The 23,342-nt window shown below is 34.0% G+C and overlaps 1 protein-coding gene across 3 annotated transcripts in view; it reads right to left on the bottom strand.

Moving 5' to 3' along the window:
- Nucleotides 1-23,342, bottom strand: part of LOC111044382 (actin-interacting protein 1) — a 40,465-nt gene that overhangs the window by 8,096 nt on the left and 9,027 nt on the right. For 2 of the 3 annotated variants that reach the window (XM_039425845.1, XM_039425844.1), the window contains 12 exons: nt 22,804-22,925; nt 20,471-20,561; nt 19,459-19,606; nt 17,114-17,294; nt 14,586-14,741; nt 13,200-13,328; nt 12,470-12,574; nt 12,165-12,267; nt 10,598-10,812; nt 7,730-7,849; nt 7,220-7,378; nt 585-735 (listed from right to left, as the gene is read on the bottom strand). In XM_039425845.1, coding sequence (XP_039281779.1) covers nt 585-735; nt 7,220-7,378; nt 7,730-7,849; nt 10,598-10,812; nt 12,165-12,267; nt 12,470-12,574; nt 13,200-13,328; nt 14,586-14,741; nt 17,114-17,294; nt 19,459-19,606; nt 20,471-20,561; nt 22,804-22,925 — 1,680 coding nt within the window. Of the gene's footprint in view, nt 1-584; nt 736-2,840; nt 2,844-7,219; nt 7,379-7,729; nt 7,850-10,597; nt 10,813-12,164; nt 12,268-12,469; nt 12,575-13,199; nt 13,329-14,585; nt 14,742-17,113; nt 17,295-19,458; nt 19,607-20,470; nt 20,562-22,803; nt 22,926-23,342 lie in introns of all 3 variants that reach the window. The other variant, XM_039425843.1, reaches the window with a different exon arrangement.

Below are 23,342 nucleotides of genomic sequence, written 5' to 3'. Positions count from 1 at the left end.
TAATAAACCACTTCTCATATTCAATGGTAACTGTAGGAAAAATTTAATGTGAAATACGTGTGCAAAGTTCCTCTGCTGCACTCAAGAAACCATTCCGCCCTCGCCTACGGCTCGTGCGTAAACGTTTCTTTCGGTGCAGCAAACTGTCACTTTGCGCACTAGTTGCACAAATAACTATTCTCGTCGGTTTCATATGTATTTTGAATCTGAGATCTGCTCACCCCTAAAAACCATCAAATTTTGGGACTTTTTCATATTTATTTCGAAAATCTTGTGTTTTTCGAGAAAAAGCATTCTCTATTAAATTGGAGAGAGGAAATTTCCAATAAAGTGAGTGGTCACGCAGAATTATTCTACAATTCCTGGGTTTTAAGCTGACATTTTCAAAAAAGGGGTATTTTTAAAGATTTTTATAAAATTCTGGAAACTCACTACTTGTACTCTATACAACTTATGAAATAATGGAGAAAAATCATGCAATTTTAAATTTTAGTGTAGGGGGAGGGGGAATACTACCAATTTGAACAATTCCTTCGGGGCTGTTTACTGAAAAATGATTATTTGACTGGCCTAAGATGACTTACTCTTGATGATGGTGTGTTTGGCGGGCTGGGCGACACTCCATATGATGATGGTGGTGTCGAGGCTGCCACTGGCCACCTGCTGTGAGTTGGGCGACCACGCGATGCAGTTCACTCGCGCACTATGGAAGCCCCACTCTTTGTTGTGGGCCAACTGCAACGCAACGCACAACACATTAATTACTTTTTAAATACTATACACTAAAATTTGTAGTTGACGGTACCAAGCGTTTAGAACGAATTATGGAGGGTGCACATTATAGAGGCTATAGAGGAGGAGGAGGATGGACGCACAACACATTATCGCTCACAACACATTAATGACCTTATAAATGCAGTAGAACCTCTATAATTCATAGTTGACGGAACCAAGGTTTACTACGAATTATGAAGAGTAAGAATAATAGAGGCTATGGACGATGAAGATGAGAGGGAGAGGAGGAGGAGGAGGAAGAGGCTAATCAAGGAGGTTGGAGAAGAAACATATGAACTATAGAATGCTGAGTATTTACTGAGAAAGAGCTATCATGGATGATATATTAAACATGATATTTATTTATGTATTAAGAGCGTAATGCATGACTTTACCGCACGCGCAAAACAGTTATCACGCGACGCGAAGCGGAGCGTGATAATTTTGCAAGAGCGATAAAGAAGCTTTACGCGCGAATTATATACAAATTTTTTTCTTCAACTGCACAAACCTATTAAATTACAATATTTCAGTTCTCAAATACTAAAAATTATTGAATTACTCTTATAAATTGATTAAATAGTGAAATTGACTAATTTATTCAGTCAATTCCAAAACAGTAATTAATTTTCCATTACCTATATATTTTTGAATTACAAGAAAGAAAAATCTGGTGTGGTACACTCACACAACTTTCCTTGCTCATTGATCAGTGTCTTTTTTCACTTTCAACGTAGATTTTAACATTGAGTATGTACTCCATAAACTGGGTGGCTTCATTAACTTGGATTTTTGAGAGAAGTACGCCAATAGCACATTTTCAGATATTTTTTTAACTTTCTTTTCGGAGCACCAATTCACGAACTCATTGTATTTCTTCTCATAAATATCCTTAGATTTTCGTGGCAGAAAATCTAGAGATACTTCTTTTGCTATCTCACATATCTGGCAGAGTTAATAATAATTTGTCTTCACTGATATCAATCATGGCTGCAGAACCGGTATAATTACCGACTTTTTAGGTTGAGATCTAACCACTTTTGGCAAGCTGCTTATCATCAGCTGATTAGCGAGCGTAAAGTAACTCTTCTGCGCACGCGCGAATGATAAGCGACCATAAAGTAAATCTACTGCGCATGAGCAGATGGTTAGCGAACGAAAAAGTAGATTCTCCTTATAAATAAGCTGTTTCACGAGGAGAATTCAGTATGTAAATTCTTGTTTTTTGCGCAGTTGTAGAAAAAAATGAGTTTTTAAATATATTGTTTGGATATATAAGAGAAGTCCAGAACAAATTTTCTCATGCAAAATGTCCTTGTGCTACATACAGAGTGGCCCAAAAACCTCGTATTTTCGGTTCATTTTCAAGTTTTCAGCTATTTCCGCCAAATCGGACAGAAACATCCACTTCCGCTTTTTTTCTAATTATGAAATTCTGAATGAAATGAGATCATTCGGAACTCTCTATCTGAATGAGTGATGAGTTAAGATTTTTTCAAATGAGTAGTTTTAAGAAAAATAATTTTTATCAATTTTATCATTAACAATATCTTCCGATTGTTACTATTCAAATGTACTATTCAAGGTCCCTCTGCAAGTAATATTGTACTCTACAATCTGAGATTAGGTAAAGCGCTCTATCTCATATAGATTTCCAGGTACACCTGACAACAATGCTCTTGTATTTTGAAAAATACCTCATTTTTAGCTTCAACCATCTTCACTAACTACATTATCCTCACATTGAAATTTCGCACAATGATGATCAAGTTCTATAAGAATCACCCGTTGGATTGCCTTCAATTCAGTATTTCCTGGTGGTGAGGCGCGCATAACGACACCTCAAGCACACATAACTTTTGACACACTTTTGACAAGATCAGATCTTATCGTGCTCATTCTTCTCGGCTCGTCAAGGGGATATTCAAAATCGTGCATCATAAGTCAAAAACGGTAGGAAAATGAAAAATTCATCTGAGTGTAAGCCTATTTTAACCAGTATTTTAATACACAAAAAATGACCTATTTCTATATTCAGGGCTGCATAAATCTTGTGAAATACTTACAGTCTACAGTCCAGGTATCGGGATCCAAGGTGAGCAGGGATAAAAGTACAAAAGCACTACATTAAAATTAGCATAATATTGGTAAAGGAAGCAATGTGTAAGATTACTCTACACTCTAAACTATTATTATCTATCACTCTACGTTTCTTGAATTTCTAATAACACAATATAGATAGTTCTACTATTAAGGTAGCCAAATAAAACACTAATGTCAGTGTCTTATCAATGTTACACTTCTGAGATAATTGACAGATAGCTAAGACTAATTACAGGAGTGAATATTTGGAATATATCTTCCACAACAGTGCTACTTTTCAAAAAAACATGAACACAATACGGTATGTGAATCATTCCCACAAAAAATTGAAGTATTATTTTGCTTTTCAGCAGAGCAAACATTAATTGAAAAGCAGCGTTTGTACTATTAACTAAAATCGTGTAAACACAAAATTGAATGAGGCTAGTGATGTATTCAGTGCTAGTAAATGTAGTGATGCAGTAATAAGGTACTGCTGCTGCTATACATAGGTTGATGGAGCTTGTGTATTGATATATGATAAGTATCTACGACTACTAAACTGTTTCTATCAAAAAATCCAACAATTCAAGTATATTCGACAAAACTTAATTATTTTTACGATTCATTGCTAACCTAACACAAATTTCGTTGAAATTGAGACAAAAAAGGAACACTCTCTGGATTTCGTGACCAGTTTAGCCTCTTAAGTGAGTGGTGACGATAATGGCCCCTGACTCACTAATGCTACTCTATACTGAGATTCACGTTATAAAATCAGTGGAAATGATAGAGATGCAATGTTGCCCCTTTTCCGTTAACTCCGCCTTCTACAATAGATAGCTCGATAGCTGTGGGAAAAGTTATTTCGGTAGGCCTTGAAATCGTTGTCGTTTGTTTTTGAAAAGAAATTTTGAAATTAAAAAAAATTTGTTAAGACAACGATTTTCAAAGAAAAAGATAGGAATAATTTACAAAATGTTGGAATGAAACTAGGAAAAATTCAAACAAATACAATAAATGTTCTGAAATAATTCATTATTCAAGAAAAATTACCGTTTCACAAAACATTATATACGGTACATGACCATAAAATTATCCTAAATTGACGATGGGCCCATATTCATTTAAAGTCTTTCATGAATTTCAATGACAGAAAATATTAATTGATCGATCACATTAACTCGGTACCGAGTTACTTCGCAAAGATTAGCGATGATGATTATTGAAGATTATTTAGTGATGATGTTTGACAATTTCTTAAAAAACATAGCTTGGCGATTGTCTCCTATCCTCCATATTCACTTAATCAGTTCCTCATATGATGCACCTTGCGTCCTTTGTCTTCAAAAGTTGAAAACAACTGTTGTTTAATAAGAGTAGTGTCTCCTAGTAGGTTATACAACCTAAGTCAATTCCTTTCAAGTCTGGACTGGTCTCAGATATTCTATGTATGGGACGTGAACGAGGTAGTACAAAAATTTATGAATATACTGTCTCAATACTTGACGACGTTTTGCCCTATGAAAACCCACAAAAATAGAGCCAAGGACTCAAACATGCATGTTAATAGTTGGTACACTCCTGAACTCAAGACCATGAAGAACCACCTGTTAGTCTTGTATAAAATTTGGAAGATCCGAGGTGCCAATGAAGACAAAGAGAGATTCAAAGATTTCAAAAAACTTTACACTGAAGCGATTGCTAGGGCAAAGTTGTCACTCAACGACAAGCTGTTGACAGAATCTAACAATAAATGTAAAACAGCATGGAAAATTATCAACAATGAATCTAAACACAAGAATAAGTCATCAACTACAATCAACATTCCTCCTGAGAAACTGAATGATTTTTTTCTTAGTGCAGGAGTTCATGCTCAGGATATGTCTATCTCTACATCAGTTACAATGGAAGATATGCTGGAAAAATGTAATCTCATCAATTTAAAAAATGTGGCTGCACCAAGATTTGCATGGAAAGAGGTTGACATTGAAACGGTGAAGTCCATAGTGGGAAATCTCAGTTCCTCAAGAAGTGAGGATACCTTTGGTCTTTCAAATTATACGGTGAAGAACATTATCGATTCGATTCTCCGTCCACTGACATGTGTAATTAATTTGATTATGATACTTGGAGCTTTTCCTGAATGCTTGAAAATGTCGATAATAAATCCAATCTATAAAAAAGGTGAAAAGGAACTGCCAGAAAGCTACAGACCAATAGCAATAGTCTCGATCGTAGGTAAAATCATTGAGGCATGTCTACTGAAACAGCTGTATGAGTACTTTGTAGAAAATAATTTGCTCAACCCCAATCAATTTGGATTTAGACCAAATCATTCAACAACTATGGCGATTGAAAAGGTTGTCAACTACATTCTTGAGAGCTTTGAAAGCCAATGTATGGTTGCTGGTGATCTACTGGACCTGAGTCGTGCGTTTGACTCCATGTCACATTCAATATTGTTTGAAAAGTTGAGATACTATGGTATTGAAGGTAGCAAGCTGACTCTGATTCAAAGCTTCTTGAGCAATAGACAACAGGTGGTAAAAGTAAATAATAAACTATCTAGCCCAAAAGCCGTGAAAACAGGCGTCCCTCAAGGGTCTGTTTTGGGGCCGTTTTTATTTCTAGTGTTCGTAAATGATTTCAGTTGTAATATACCATGCTTTTCAATATTGTATGAGGACGACACTACAATTCTCAATTCTGGTGCGAATGCGGAAAATCTTATTCATGACCTTGACGTTTCAACAAAAACCTCAAAAATATGGTACAATGCCAACAGCCTCCGTCTTAATGAGACCAAAACTGAGAGGATATTATTTTCCTTGAAGAGCAGAATAGATCCTAGCCTAAAAAACTACACGAAGCCGGTCAAATTGCTGGGCTTAATGCTGGACAGTAAGCTATGCTGGGAAGACCATATCGAGTTTCTTTGTAAAAAACTATCAAGAGTCACCTTTCTTCTACGTAAACTTAAACTATCAGTCAGCCCTGGAGTTTTGATGATGGCATACTACGGTCTCTTCCATTCACATTTAAATTATGGTCTCCGTTTATGGGGCAACTGCTCTTCTGCCAGCAGAGTGTTTCTATGGCAGAAAAAAGCCATAAGATGCATTGCAGGTCTCAAATTCAACGAGTCATGTAGAGATACTTTCAAGAAACTTAGCGTCCCAACCCTTGCTAGTATGTATATTTATGTAAATCTAATTTACATGAAGGAAAATGAAGATAACTTTATGAAACAGCAAGAAAATCATGATCACAACACAAGAAATAAATTTGACTTGATAAAACCTTCTATAAGGCTGCACAAGACTTATAAAAGCCATAAATACCAGCAGGTTATTCTTTTCAATAAACTTCCCTTAACAATTAGAAGTCTTCCAAGCAGCAAATTCAAGAGAATAGTAAAAGAACTGCTGAGACGTAACGCATTTTATACAATAGAGGAATATCTCGATAGTCAAATATTGCAATGTTAAATTTACACATGTTAACTTTAAAATGAGAATGAACTACTCACCTTGTTTTGCCTGCTTGTACGGAATAACTTATTGTCGCGTCTAATTTAAGACATTTTCTCATGGCATGACTGTACCTATTATAGCCTATTTATTTTTTATTTGTAGTTTTTAACTTGACACGATCCATATATATTATGTTATATTTGTTGATCAATAAACAATTCTATTCTATTCTATTCAAGTAATGATTATGTTTATTGAGTAGCCTTAAACATGGACCGCTTCAATAGCGGGTTTGACAAAGTTACGTAACATATTCACGTTATAGAAATTACAGTTTCACACAAAAAATAAAACTGACAATACTTGCAAAGGAAAAATAAGTGGGACAGAATTTACATATCGGTTAGTTGATGCTAGCCTCAGGGCGGTTTCACTGCAACTGAAACAAGGAGAGAATAATTTCTCCCCTCCACCAATACAAGCACTGTCACCCAGACTTAGCTGAGTCATATCAGCACATGAATAAATGCTCTCTTTGTTCTTCTTCTTCTTCTCTCTTTCTAATCGTCAAAACTTATTTGTTAAGTTAAAGAAAAGGAAAATGAATTTTGATTAATTATCAGAATTCGTTTCAGCCTATATCTGATATAATATTAATTGTAGATTATAGTTTTGTTGATAATAATCAAATTTACCTCAAATATATTTTATTCAGCAAGAAAATATATTTATTGATAATTTGATAAATTTTCATATTTGAAAATCGAAATACTAATATTAAAATACTTTGGTAGTTCATTATAAATGTATTCAAAGCTAACTAACGATTTGGCAACGGTACGGAGCTAGAAAAAGATAGAGCTGTAAAATAGGCAGGTTTTGTTTACCTGAAAGTCGGGCAGTGTGTATAGTATGACCTTTCGGTTGGCATCACAGGCCACCAGGTATTTGCCGTCGGGAGAGAACGCCACATCGGTGACTGGGCCAAGGTGCTGGAGCTCCTTATGAGGGCTGATCACTGTCCCGGACATAGCGTAGATGTGGATCTGCAAATTAAAAAACAAAATCATAAATAAGACATAACGTTGCAGAACTCCCAGCATTCCGTATAAAAACATCATTGCATTCAATTCAACCAATGTCGATCTTCAATAAGAAGTATTTCGTCAAGAGAGGTCGAACTTTATCTACGATCAAATGAGACAAATTACAATAATGAGAAACTGAATGACAGAAATGGATGAAATTACTCTGTCCATCTTTATTCACTTTACTATCTACTAATGATTATTATCTACTAATCTATTACTATTTACTTCATCTACTAGTTACTATTTACTTTATCTACTAGTTATTATTTATTTTATCTACTAGTTACTATTTTACTAATTACTCACTTTACTATCATCGCCACCGACTGCCAGGTAACTATCATCACCGGGATTTATTGACACCGACGAAGGCTCATACGTGATCGGAAATCCCGATATCTTACGATCTTGTTTTATCACAGTCAGCTGCAACACAAATAAAACCGACATTCAAAAATAGTACAACACTATTAATAAATAGAAGGGTCATTAAAAATATTAATTTCCTGATACAACATTATTTGAAACTGATTTCTGATTTATTTTCATAAAACAACTAAATATTTTTTATGAAATAATTACTACCCTTTATTCCTCTTAAAGACTAGACAGTTGAGTTCGGCTCATAAAAAATAAAGGTTACTCATAAACCCAAATAAAAGCCTCATAAAATTGAATAAAAGATGGAACAATCTAGTATTGTGCATCAACTGAAAAACATAAAGCTCAGAATTGCATAATTTGACGAAACATGTAGTGTTTAAAAAAAATAGTTATTCTATATAAAATAACTAGCAGGAACCCGTGCTTCGCAAGGATCAGTTTTAAAACTTGACGTAATGAAATTTTCAAGAATTGAAAATAGGCCTATAACCATCCTTGGTTAATAAAGAATCTATATGCAAAATTTGAAGTTGATTAGTCCAGTAGTTCAGACGTGATGATGCGTCAAACATAATTTAATTAATGGTTATAATCCATTTGCCAAAATACCCGTCATTTCAATATTAAAATTTTCGACTGACTGTACAGTGAGTCAATCATTCTATCAAGGCTTGAATAATTTTGAAATTGTAATTAAATGAAAATGGTAGAGAATAATTATCATGTAAATATCAACACCTTTATTTAAAAACATATTAACTGCATGCGTTTTCATATTGCCGATACAGCATTGATAAAACTGCAGACGTTCATTTAGCAGTCTCAAAAAACTGTTCTAGCTGAAAAATTGATAATCCATGCCACGTGTAGGCCTATACATTGCATCAGGAAAACGAAGTTCATAACTATGGTTTTCCTAAACCCCTTTTTGAGATAATTTCTTTGATGCAGCTGTTTCACATTCACCATTATATTATACAGAGTTTATGAAAATAAAAATATATCGATTACCAAAACTATACTATTATTATATTAATCATAATAATTAATTATCAAAACAATACTTTTATTATATTAATAATAATAATATTATTAAACATATTTATCAATTATCAGAACAATATTATTGAGGTTAAGTGGAATCAGGTAGAAAGCAATAGTAGAACAGACGTTCTTTTTGGAATATTATTCTATCATATTATTTTGTTATTTTCAATGATTATAACATATGTTAGAATATCACATGTCAATAAATAAATTATCTCATTTCCATATGGCGTTCACCTTACCATATTCATAACCTTACTTAATAGGATCCTTTTTCATCCTTTGAAATCCTTAGAGGCAAATATCTAAAAATCCGTTCTTAGTGCGCATCTAGCATGTTTGAAGAATATTTGTGCAAAGTTTTGAGTCTGTAGGCCAATCAATTTTAGCTGTAGTGTGATTTTACGTAAACATTTTCAAAAAAATCCCTCTCCTGAACACCCCTGTGCTCCTGATCATAGTTTTTCTGCATAGAACTAATTATTTTTCGTAGCTGAACAAAAAAGTTCCTCATGACTTTGCTGTGGAATGAGCGGTTAAAAAGTACAACATTTTGGGGGGGGCCCCAGCTCCCTCAGGGGGGCAAATTTCTGAAAATCCTTTCTTAGTGGATGTTTTGAGGCTACCATGAACAATTGTGTGAAATTTCAAGTTTTTAGGCTCAGTAGTTTGGGCTGTGGTGTGATTTCAGTCTGTCGGGGCTTAGCCTTTTATAGATATAGAGAAGAAGAGATTGTTACCTATGTGTTTCTATGTGTAATAAGTTGAATTAGATAGAAAAGCAGTTTTATGTAGGTTCTTAAACATCGGGAAATGATATTGAAGCGCATAACTGCCAGTGGTATCAATCATTCACCCATCCAACTTGGTATAATTTCAATTAAAATAACAAGTTACCAAGGTACTAAGGAATTTTTGAGTGTCAAACTTATTTGACCCATATGTCTGCAGGCGTGTTATAGGAATACTGATTATGAAAGATGAATGAGGTTTGGAAATGTGTTCCAAACCACCGGAAAGTAGTAGAATTGATGACATTTCCCCTCCTTTTTTGATCCATAAGTAAGAGGATATGATGATGATGATGATGATGATGATGATGATGATGATGATGATGAGGATTCCTAACACGTAGCATATTGACCGAACCCACAGTTTTGAGCAAGATCAAGTTCAAACCAACGGAATAATTATTTCGATTGATAATTGTGAAATTTGGTCTGTTTATGGGCCCCACTACACATTCATTATTATCATACATATTTGAACGATTTCCAAAATTTTGAAAATTGGCAGCTCTACCTATCATTTTCATTAACTTGACGTGAATGTTACTATTAATAGGTGAGTACTAAACCTCTGAAAAATGCAATTGAACAATTTTCAAAACTTCGAAAATCGGCAACTCCGCTGTCCTATCACTTTCACAAACTTTGTAACCTTCCTATTAAGGCTGTGCAAAGGCTAAAAATAAGTAGAATAAATTTCTATTTGTGATATTTTTCAAAGTTTTTCAATTTATAGATATCAATCTATCAAAATGAATTTCTCAGAAAAACATTTTTTTCGATCATTTCTTTCTGAGAAAACTTTTTCATTTTGATAGCTTGATAATATACAAATCGAAAAACTTTGAAAAATAAAAAACAGTAAAAGAGAAAGTTTATTTTTAGCCTTTGCACAGCCTTAATAGGTGAATTGAAAAGCTGTGGAAAATGCAGTTTCGAATGAATGCAGTCTCACCTCCTTGACAGTGGCCACAACGACGAGGTCGTCCTTGAGGTCCATGCCCCTGGGCTGAGCGCTGAGCTTGATGTCCACCCCCGAGTACCAACCACTGTCCAGATTCACCTGCTTCAGACTGTCGTCTATGCCGCACGAGTACAGGAAATTCTTGACGGTCCGCATGCCGTTGATCTGGTTACCGTGACCCGTGCCCATAACACGTTCTGTCTCACCTAAAACCCGACAAAAACAATTGAAAATATGTAGATGAGCTGGAATAAAGACTAAGTAGTTGTGGAGTGATATTGTGGTAGTTAGTTATCCATACTCAACCGAAACACTAGATGAACCTAATCCATCCACAACACATTTAACACAAATCTGTGCTTGGATAATATCTAGTATTTTTTGTCAGTAGTAATAACGACATTTACAACAATCATCATGTCTCACCTAAAACCAACAAACAAAAATACGAAAATCACTACAAATATTATTATTAAATCATTTCTAACAATATAAAATAACCCTTTCTCACCAGAAACCCACAAAAAATATGAAATGATCAAGAAAAACAGAAAAATAAGATATTCAAGGACATATAAAAATATTTATAAAGTTCAACTTCCCAATAAATGCAACCTTATTGGGCATAAAATGAATAGCACAGGTTCATTCATAGCAGAGCATTAGATGTGTTCACACATTAACATTTAAACCGATGATTTTGAACAAAAATGTGGGCCCAAGGTCCCAGCTTCACAGGCAGTTTTTTTACTGTTAGGATCGGCTGGAGTTCTCCAACTAGAAATAGATCCCATTGTTGGGAATGGAAGACACGCTGTAATTACACTGCTGATTTAAAATGTCGCGACAGTATCAAGGTTATGCGGCCCATGGATAGAACTGATTTCATTTTTCGAGCAGTAGATTTGTGCCGATCTGCTTTTAACGTACGTTCATTGATGAAACGTTTTACTGAACATATTGAGCAGTAAATAAACTGTGCGTGAAGCCCCCATTGTTCGCCTTTTTATCAGCAGTGAGAAACTAACAGTTAGTTTGTTAGTTACTGTGGAGCCAGGTTCTGAGATTCTACAACAAACTTCCAGAGCAGATAAAGCTTTATAATGATACAGCTTAATTGAAAAAAACTCTTCATGAGTGGCTTATTGAAAAGCGATTTACTGTTTAAATAATTTTTTGAAAGTATAGTAACTGATATTTAAATTGATACTGTATAGTACCTGATTATTTTGCACAATGCATATTGTAATATGTTTGTAAATGTTAATATTTCCGGTTGTCAACTGCATGTTTCTGTAAATATCTGTTCACTATTATTACTTTTTTATTTAGCCACTCCACTATATTTCACACAAAGACTAAATATATTATGTTAAAAATATAAAGTTGAAAACTATTAAGTTCTTTAGATAAAAACATAACACTTTTGACTAGCCGAAGTCAAGCCCAAATATATTTAAATTCGGGAGAGAAATAGTTCAATGTTCAATTTTTTCTCTCACAAACATTTTAATAATTTTATTGAATACACTTAAATAAATTTTAAAATTGTTGGTACCTGTCTTAGCATCCCACGATGTGACATATCCATCGTGTGAGCCAGTGAAAATTCGTTTCCTATCTGGACTCAGTGTTAGCACTGTGATTGGTTTGTTGTGGCCCTGAAATAGATAAAAATACAATTTTTCATACAATGGAACTATACAAATAAATTTCTTTTGTAATTCAAATAGACAAATTCGATTTAAAATTATTTTAATCTTTACAAGTCTGATTCTCTTCAAATTGAAATTAACTCAGTTTTTAGAATTTCCACAAACATTTACAATATTATGAACATACCAGAAAATCAATTCTACTCACCTTGATAACTCGGATAGGCTTGTCAGGATTGTTAACATCCAAATAAGAAATGAATCCACTGAGAGAAACAGTCAGCAAGTAGTCGCCTTGCCATAGACAAGATACCTGAAAGAAAAACACATAAACCTTTATTGAAATGAAAACAAAAGAAAAGCAATACATAAAACATGTATTTTTTATAATAGTTTATAATTATTTTCATTATATTTTATAATTTATTAAATCACAAAATTCTTATTAAAAATATTGTCAAAAATATATTCAGAAAAATCAGTTAAACAGAGATATTTTACAATGACTAGTATAACTCAGTGAACTGAATAACATAACTGTAAGACTTTTCTAATAGAAGTTTAAAAAAAATCTGCTGAATATAGGGTATGAATCTATTCTTAATTATTCAGACATTTTACTTGAAAGACCAACACCAAAAAGGCTTCAGTGTCAATTTTAAATTCACATCAATGATCTAACAATGTGAGGAATAGATATAACCTTGTAACTTGTATCTATCGACAGTTTCAACTTTGGGATTGGCCCAGTTTTGAGTGTATGCCGGTTACATTATCTCATAAAATAATGTGACGTTAAGTTGACAATAACAGTTTTGGGCTCAGCTTATTGGTTCCTCCCAAATTAATTCAATTGATAATCGTGTATCATTGAATTAATAAATGAATGAAAGAGATATCATAAGGACTTGCATACAGATTTATTGGATTGTTCTTACCTGTTGGTCTTCAACCTGAGTGCCCATTGTGAACTGGGAAACCACCGACTTGGTCTCGACGTCCCACAGTTTGCATGTCTTATCACCGGACGCTGTCAGCAATTGCTTTCCGTCAGGCTTCCATGCAACCTGACAACAAATTCAATAAAAACCTCTTACAATAATAATAATATCATTTATCTAAAATATGACAATATAAACATTATAAGAAATAATCAACTTCATGGCTACTCTCCAAAAAATATGAGAGTTATTCGATTAAAGGCTACATAATACATTGTTAGCCAAGGCAAAATGCAAACTGAATTGCCTTCCTACTAGTTTTATTCATCCTATTTCTCTGACAGAGATGTGTTATTGCCAACTAAGGGTAGCCACTAACAATAAGACAAGTGTGTTGAACATGTGTGAACACAAATGTTCGTCATAAATGTGTCATCAACGAAAGGCCTCGGACAAAACTTTTTGAAGTTATGTTTTTGTATCTTCGATTTGTTGTTGTATCCTTTTTTGCTGCTCTATTTGTGGTTAAATTATTTTTGTATCATTATAATTTGTACTTTTCCAGTAGTTTATTTTTTATTGGTATTTATTTCATGTTAGAAGCTGCTGTCAAACAGCAGTTTTTTTGTTGGAAGCCTTTCACGTGAATGCCTTTTTTATTCTAGACATGTTTTTCACACATGTTCGAGCTCACTTGTCCTGTCGTTAGTGGCCACACTTACACTTCACTTAGTTTCAGCAATTTAAGATAAATTTAAATATATTGGCAATAAAAAGTGTGTTTATATAATGTAAAAAATGCAATAATATTTATTCATATTGAAATTCTAATCCCCATAATTCCAAAATGTACTTCCCACCATTCTGTAAAGGAAATATTATTTCATTGGTTATTTAATTATATTTATTGTAGATATAGGGCCGTTTGCACAGTAAAAGCTTAAACTGAATTCAAACAGCTGGTGGCTCAAGATAAAAATTTTCCTCATTATAATGAACGATACATGATAATATTGATTTACTCCAGTTTGAAATGAAAAATTTAGTTTAAACTCACTGTGCAAACGGCACTTAGTAAACATATCTTCCAAGGAAGCACATTTAAAACTGCTGAAAAAAGGGACGCTATGACTTTATCACACCAACTTGCTCAGTGCCATTTTAGCACAATATTATCAACCGATGAGTATATAATCTTCAACCTTCCACAGATGGTTCGGTCACGACAATAGGTTTGGATAGTTAAGTTGACGCTGATATTATTAAAAACAGATTGCAAGAGAAACACATCGCAAGCGCACCACTCTATTGTCCCTCATAACGCTTGAAACATATTTTCGTATGTGGACTATATTGAAAGATGCAGATAATGGTGTAACTCACAGCATAAACGCCACCATCATGCGCAGGCGACCCGATTTCCGACACGAGGTCAGCTGATGTGCCATCGTAGACAAAGACCTTTCCGTCGAAGCCACCCGACGCAAAATGGCTGCCACTAGGCGAGTAACGAACTGCTTGCACAAATCTAGAATGATCCTACAAAAAAAAACAAACAATTATTAAATAATGAATTAGAACATACATCACAGCAATCTCTAAGGCTGGCTACTAACGGTTGAACATGCATGATACACAGTCGACATACAATGGTTGAGTTCAACGCCACTGATCTGTGAGTGAACGATGAGACCGGTGAGTGAACGTGGCTCTGAACGAACCACTGTTTGGTCGTTGAACGATGCATAGACTCACATGCAGCGCTACTGTACTTGCAATTGAAATCAGGAAGATTATTACATACTAAAGTTCTTGAAGATCTTTGTAATCTATAATATTACAAAAATATATATATTATATAATATCTCGCGCTAAAATACCTCAATGGCAGCCTTCAATTTCAAGTAAGAGCTAGCATTGGGAAGGCATAGGCATTGTGAGTTTATACCTCTTCAAGGTCTTTGGTCTAACTGATAAGAAAAAAATACGTCATATCCGGTTCGTTCACTGATCAAGCTGATCGTACTTTTACCGATGGAAAAGAACGTAAACAGACATGGCTGAATACGAGGTTGTTTAAAAATATAATGGACTCCATTATAATGTATTTGGGAGCACAGAAATGCATGTTTACATAAATTCAATAACATATAAAATATTATCCAAAGCATTTTAAACAGCTCCAATCACTTGATGGTTTTTCATTTCAATTGATTATACAATGAAATAGGTTAGGTTCTAGTTTTGTTTATAAATGTAAGCAGCAAACGAGACATCTGTCAGTCATGACTCATGAGCAACCGTTCAGCCACAGAATAAATACAGAATGGAAGGTATCAATCTAACCAAGACTTGAGTGCACCAAGACCACGACACATGACTGCATCATCTTGTTAGAAATTAAAACTACCGCTGTATTACAATGCTACACTTTCTTTCAAGATGGCGGATTTTGGCGTCAGGACACTAGACGACTTTCCATTCTGTGGTTCATCTGTGATCAGGTTTTTTACTGAACGTAAAAAAAACACGATGGAATTGATCAGTGGCTTTGAACGCAACCATTGGTGTCTTCACAGCTGTGATCACAGCGAATGTCTTAGAGAAAAAATGTTGCTGTTAGGTTTTTATACCTCCGAATTTTTGTTGTTTATTTTTTTCGCTGCTCTACTCGAGGATAAATTATTTTTGTATCATTATAATTTGTAATTTTCAAGTGGTTTATTTATTGTTATTGGTAGTTTATTTTATGTTAGAAGCCTCTCGCTGATGATGTACATGTTTCTGTGCATGATAAACATGCATGACATGTATGTTTATCATGAATATTCTAACGTTAGTGGCCAGCCTTATAGGATGTCTTGTCCTAGGGAGAATGAAAACATTACACATGTAGGTTCAGTCAACATGTCAGCCCAAGTTGAAAGCACTGAAAGCAAGTGCAAAGTCCAAAGTGCAGTGACTTATGCATTGCATGAAGCAGCTGACGCATATAAACGTACGTTTATAATGTTGCCAACTCGTTGGTTAGAGGTGGCTGTGGTGAAAGTGACCTACCCTTATTTAGTAATATGTTATGTTATCCAAATTTAACAGACAACTCAAGAATCGCCTTTTTTCTCTTCCAATAATTTAAAAAAATAGCGATTAGGGAATCTAATTCAAAACTGAATCCAAAATTGTATTCCTCATCTATCAAGATAATCTATAAGATGAGAAAAAATATGAGGCTCTTTGTAAAAAAAACGCATTTTTCTTTTCAGTTTTTAATCTTCTTAAACACAAACCACCCGAAAATAATAAAACTATTCCATTACAACATATCTTGATAATATTAAAATAGAATAACTGACTTGAATGTTTATAATAATACTGTAATGATTGCAAGTGATTTAAAAATTCGTAATGCACTTCGTAATTCTCGTTTTAATGATAAGCGAATGTACAAATAGCGAATAGATAAATGTATTCTACTTGGCAAAAGCCATTAGTTCTTAACAAAGCTTTCACACATTGACAGTTTGCTGAGCAGAGATTCATGGGCAAATTTCAGGCGAAAATTGTTGAGGATCACAATTGGAATGTATCCAATTAATACAAAAAGGAAATGAATGGATCACTTTTCAATACTTGAATTATTACGACATAGCAGTCAGATTTTTATGATTAAAAGCTATTAGCTTCTACTCACATTTGTGTAGCGCTTTCGAAAATGCGAGTAGACGCATAGAAATCATGAATAATAATCATATTTATTCATAAAAATCAGACTGCTATGTCGCAATTCAAGTATTGAAAAGCAGTTCGTAATGGAAAGTGAAATAAATGGGATCGAGGCAACAATTGAAAGATAGATCGTATTTGTATAAGCTGATGAATGAGATGAAAATGAGTATTTGGTTGGCAGGTACCTGTTTGGTCATCTTGAACTTGAAAGGCGGTCCCTCGAAGACGGCAATGGTGTTGTCCTCGCTGCCGGTGACGATGCGGAAAGGCCGCGCCGGCCGGAAGTCCACCGAGTTGATTGGCTTCGACTGGCCGGAGATCTCTCCCACCGATGTGCCTGTCTCAGCCATGAACACGTGGCCGAACCTGCCGCGCAAATTAACCACTCTCAACTATGCAACACACATTCAAACTAATATGTCAATCAATTAGTTTCTGTCCCAGAACACTCTAACCTCCATGGAATAATAACAATACCTAGGCAATCAGAGAGAAGGTTCAGCATAGAGTGGGTTTCAGATTAATCAATTAGTTTCTAGAACACTCTAAACTCCATGGAATGAAAACACTGGACATTCAGAGAGAAGGTGTTGCATAATCTATATTTCAGATCAATCATTAGTTTCTGTCCTAGAATACTCTAACTTCCATGGAACGAAATCAAAGGGCATTCAGAGAGAAGGTGTTTCATAGTCTGGGTTTCAGATGTGTCGTTAGAAAGAAAGAAACTTTTTTCGCCAAAATAGAAAAACTCGTTAGCTCAGCACATCTACTCACTAATTGTTCTGAATCTGCAAAGACTACACTATTCTCTGCGGTTCAATTGTGTGCCAGGAACAGCAATATTGGGGTGATGCAATAGGTGTTTGTTGGAAAAATACATCAACACCAATTTTCAAGGCTCAAGCTAGTGATTTTCTTAAACATTTTTGGTTGTAATAAAAACAGAGGGACATATGTAGTTTTCTGTAAAGTATGAAGTTTTTAGTTCAAAAATTTCTAGTTTCATTCAAAATTTAGACTTTTTGAATAATTACTAAGTTACTGTTCTATATTTTTTATTTTAGACTCTAATAGTACCTATTTGATTCAAAATTTACTCGTTTATCTGAGTATTGAAGAGCGTAAATTGTATTTTGAAAAGTGAAAGTGACATAACCAACATTTTGATTTGGACAGTATAGTATAAATTGGAAATGGGACAGTTTTGGGCATGAGCCTGTTGTGCTTTCCTCACGTTAAATATTTGTACACAATGTGATAAATAAATAAATATGAGAGCTATAATCGACAGAATTGACAAATAGATTAACACCATTTTGAAAGAACAAGCTAGTGATTTTCTATACAGTTTTTATTATAATAAGAGAAGAGGAATATCTGAGAGCTGGAATTGACAGAATAGAAGCTTCACTTGGCGATGCCAATTTCCAGTCGAATCATTTAAATGATGATTTTTTTTAGTAGCACTAAAGTTTTTCTTCAGTAAAGATAGTCTAAATCTTGATCTGCATAAATATTCCACGAGAGATATGCTGAATGCAAAATTCGATTCTAACCAATACACACGTTCTCGAAGAAATTGACGGCACATTTGGATAAAAATGTGTAAATAACTTTCTGTAGAAGTTTACACTGTTTAGACAATGATTAGTAAAGAGTGTTCACTTAGTCAAGTGCCTCTCTTTAGTTAATTAATTTAATAAAGTCTGAATATTTTGTCTCAGTTATATTTTTGCTTGTTTCAGTGTTTTCAAAATGCCAATGTTTTTATGACATTGTATTCTTCCTGTAACTAATTGTTTCTCAACATTGCAGTAGATTTATTTTGTAGACTGTGATTGCTTCTCAAATCTTATATGATAGTCGATTCATCGAAAGGAGAGCCAACAATAACATAACGATTGCAATTGTGTGCGTATAAAATTGATGATTCATAACTATTGTTAATTGTTGGACACGTTATTTGCAGTTCACAATGCTTTCATGGAAACTGAGTCACGTATTGTGATTATTTAGTACAGTCTATGATAAGTTTGAGTCATGAAGCACGGCTCCACCAACACAACAACGTCGAGGCAATCCAGCTGCTAGGCAACGGAGGATTGGTGCGGAGGCTCAAAAGGAGGAAGCCATTTGAATTAGTGTAGTAACAAGTGGTTTCAAGTGAAAAAGCAGAGCAGTGATTGAGTGAAACAATAAAATCATGCTTTATAGTACAGTTATTTAATTTACATAAGTACATAAAATTATCATTAGCAGTAAGAGATTCTAGTGAGAGCTTCACTGTATTTTATTTTCATTTAGTAGGTTAGGTTTGATAAAATTTGCTCATTAGTCTCATGACTAGATAGCAATACTAAATTATATATAAACAAAGTCTATGACAAAGATGTAAAGTAACTTCAGTGAATCGGTGTTGCTGCTCCAATATCCACTCTCACACGCACATGCTTGTTTACGTTGTCTCTCGGCTCCCAGAACAGACTCTTATAGACTCTGTAGATTCTTTGATTTTATATTGACTGACCTTTCACGGCCCTCGCCGACAATGACCATGCGTTGGTTGTCTGGCGACCAGGCAATGTCCTTGATGGGCCCACCAATCGGCTGGAACTCGTTCTTCATCAGATGCTCCTTGTTCACCGTGTCCCAGATGCGCACCTTGCCTGACACATCTGAAGCCATACATATTATATTGACAAATGAAACAGAATATGAAGATAAAATTATATCAATAGATGAATAAAGGAAAATAGATTTGTGAAACAGAATAGAAATACTTCATTGCCCAACAATTACAACACTTAAACTAGGGCTTGTTACAACTATACAATTCAATTTTTCATTGAATATGATGCATCAATATATCAATACATCCAAGTCAACTATTTATAAATAATGTGTCTGATTAAAAGGAGCTTTTCTTCAAAAAAAGTGTTACATTCCTTTCAGGCCCGTATTACATTAGAACATGTATTAGTATTAAACATGTCGGATCCGCGAGTAAAGCAAACAGAAACTGTGAAAAACCGTTGGTTCTTATGGGAGTGTTCACACATTTGCAGGCTAGTGCTATGTGTGAGCACTGTCATTTGCCTTACGAAGCAATCAAGCAATGATTTTCCAATGCTTCTCATCAAAGCAGAAAATAGTTGGATTGTACAGATTTTCACAAAAAAATACCCTTATCAGAATCAAATACCTTGATAGGTATACGAAACTAGAATACAAATTTCAATTACCTATGTAGATCGATATTATCACAGTGTTCATCAAGTCAAAAGTGTTCATTATAATACTTCTACAGTTAACTATACAAGTATAACAATACCGTAGTCAATATCTGACGAAATCTAGTAATATACTATTTTTAAGACGAGTGTCTGGTTTTCTTCACTACAGCCTACAAAATTCTAATTCTCGAAATGCACAGTTTCAACGTTGGTTAAAAAGTAAATGAAGCAAACAATATACTTCAATATTATGCCACAAGTTTAATTATTGACAATATTGCAATTAATGTGATATATTTTTCTCACCTCCAGACGCAATGTAAAATCCACTAGGAGAATACTTGGCAACATTTACAGCACAAGAATGTTCAGTGTAGATATCAGAGATGGCCGGATTCTGAAAACAAATAGAAAAATTAATAATTTATTAGACAAGGCTAGAAATCACAAAAATGCAACGAGTAAATTCGAATAAACAATAAGGGAATCAGTAAAATTGAAATTTAAAGAAATGAATCAAATACGAAATAAAAATGTACAGAAAACAAAGTTTTCAACTTTTTCTGACTCAAGAGAAGAAATGTTGAATGAAGAACCGAATTTCACTCTAATATATTTGTCATTCACTTCATCACTAATCAACCACAAAACGTGGAAAATCACTCCAGCGCCTCGTTAAAATAATAATTAAGTGTTTTCCAAACACACAACTTGCTCAGCTAACGACATGTTGCGATAGTAGGCGACAAATCTGTATATTTTATTATTTTGAACTGATGCCAACAGTCTGCAGTGAGGTTCAGTCCAACCGTCAGCATTAGTTAGATGGGAAGCGTTGGTGCTATTCATAGGAATTGCTGACAGAATGAAATGAATCTCACTACAGCGAAATCCACTTAAAGCAGTCAGCATTAGTTAAATGGAAGCGTTGGTGTTATTCATTAGGAATTGCTGACAGTTTGAAGTGAATCTCACAATATGTGTATTGGAAGCGCCACAGATATTTTCAAAGTGAATTCCACCGACCTACACACCGCTATAATATTATGGATAACTCTTATGACCCAAAATTATTTCAGTAACATACATTTGGAATACATTCAGAAAGTTAATAAACATTGATAAAAACTGAGTGTGCAGAAAGGGTCATGGTTAATTTTCAACGAGAGAAAAATTTAGACGATTTATTAAGTATGACAACTCCTACAAGCTTGGGTGTAAAAAATGTGAGCTAAATTTAATTCAGAATGTTATTTCCTCTATCTCCCTGTATTATATTTTTACCTCTTAAGTTAAATTGAAGAAGAAGAAATTCAATACAGAGTATGATAGAAATAAAATTTTCATTCCAGAAAGTGATGAATCCTATTATATTAAGCGAGCAATTTCTGTATATATCTGGTTATTTTTATATCTGGTTATTTTTATATCTGGCTATGTTTATATCTGGTTATTTATGTTTTACGGATCTCGAAAACTGCTCTAACGATTTTCACGAAATTTAGAACATAGTAGGTTTATGATATAAAGATTCGATTGCACTAGGTCTCATTCTTTGGAAAACTCGCTGATCGACATTAAAAGGATAATTCATTCTTGGAAAACAGATGATAATTTCGTCGTCTCCCGATAATATAAGATGCGTGTGCCTGTGTGCGAGAGACAGAATTATTTCCAGCTGTGTAATCATAATCAATCAGCAAGACATTTTACCTAGCTAGACAATTTTTGATCGATTTGATCAACATAATCTGATTTGTTGACATGACATGATAATCCTCCTAAACTAGAGTATATCATAATTTTCAAAGTTGATTATTATTTGACAATTTCAAGTGATTAGTGAGTGTTATTTGGTTATTCAATTTGGTTTTTTTGTATATAATCTAAATTATAATTTTTTTGTTTTCAAATGTTTGAACAGAAAATTGAACCTTAATTCAAGTGTATGGAACATAACCTACTTTCTGTACTATTTATATTGTATAAATAAAAATTCGGGGAAAAACAGTTTTGGGCTGTGCCCAAAGTACTGTGCTGTGCTGTTAGTACTTCCCCAATCATTTTAAAGAGTTGTGTTCGGTTTATCAAAAGTCAATAAATAAATAACGAGCAAAGCTCGGTGCCCCGATATTGATGAAATTATATGAAAAAGAGTTCAAAGCAGGCATGATTCTCTTCAAATTAAAAAAAAAGATATCTAGGCTAATTTAAAAATGAGAAATTCAAAATTATATAAAATATTACATATATTTTTTGGACGCAGAACTTTAATGGTAAGGCGGGATGCACACCGAAGAAACGCATTTCGTGAAGCCCTCTTTCATGAAACTTGTTTCATGCAATCCGTTCACTCGCGCATGCATACAAAAGAAACGTTCCCTGCTTAATCTTATCAGTCGATTGCGAGCAACTTTCGTTTCACGTTTCCTGAAACTTTTTTCACGAAACGCGTTTCTCCGGTGTGCATCCCGCCTTATACATTAATTCAGGTAATTCATCAATTAGCTTTAGGCCTATTTCAAGTTTCAGAACTAGATTTTGAAAAATAATTATATTTGTCAAAAGATTTGAGCATTTTTTTCTGTTTTCTAAAAATTACATGCAACACCTGTAATATTATGCTAATATTTACTTACTTCTATGTTACGAATGATCACACTGTTTCCATTTGTGTAGAGGAAATTCTTCCCTTTCGGATCACCTCCCAAAACAATTGGCTGACCTCTTTGAGTTCTCGGAAGAGTAGCAAAAATGTATTCTAAATGATAAAAATGATGCATTATTAATTAATTGTGGGTAATAACACATGAAAAAAAGGTTTATAATCATTTTGTACAATAATTTTAATAGACTGACGTTCACTGAAACTGATATCCACGTCTTTATTATAGCTCAGTTGATTCATATTCATCAAGTAAAAATTTATCAGTGTATCAAACTCTAAAATCAAAACATTTACTGTAATTGATACTAAGCAAGCATTCAATAGAACTTAATTTGTTTTTTTCTTTTATGGTTTTTAGCAAAAAACATTAAATACAAGAAATATATTTAAACCTGCCCTGTTTTGAGGGCAATTAGATCAATAACAAAGAAGATAAATTATAATCAATTAGAACAAAGAAGCTAAGAAGCAGTATACTCCTACCTGTGTAAAACAACCTAAAGAAAATTC

The sequence above is a fragment of the Nilaparvata lugens genome, chromosome 4 (assembly GCF_014356525.2).
Source record: "Nilaparvata lugens isolate BPH chromosome 4, ASM1435652v1, whole genome shotgun sequence".
NCBI lineage: Eukaryota > Metazoa > Arthropoda > Insecta > Hemiptera > Delphacidae > Nilaparvata > Nilaparvata lugens.
Note: the sequence above shows the minus strand (reverse complement) of the source record. Positions and strands in the feature narration are given on the sequence as shown.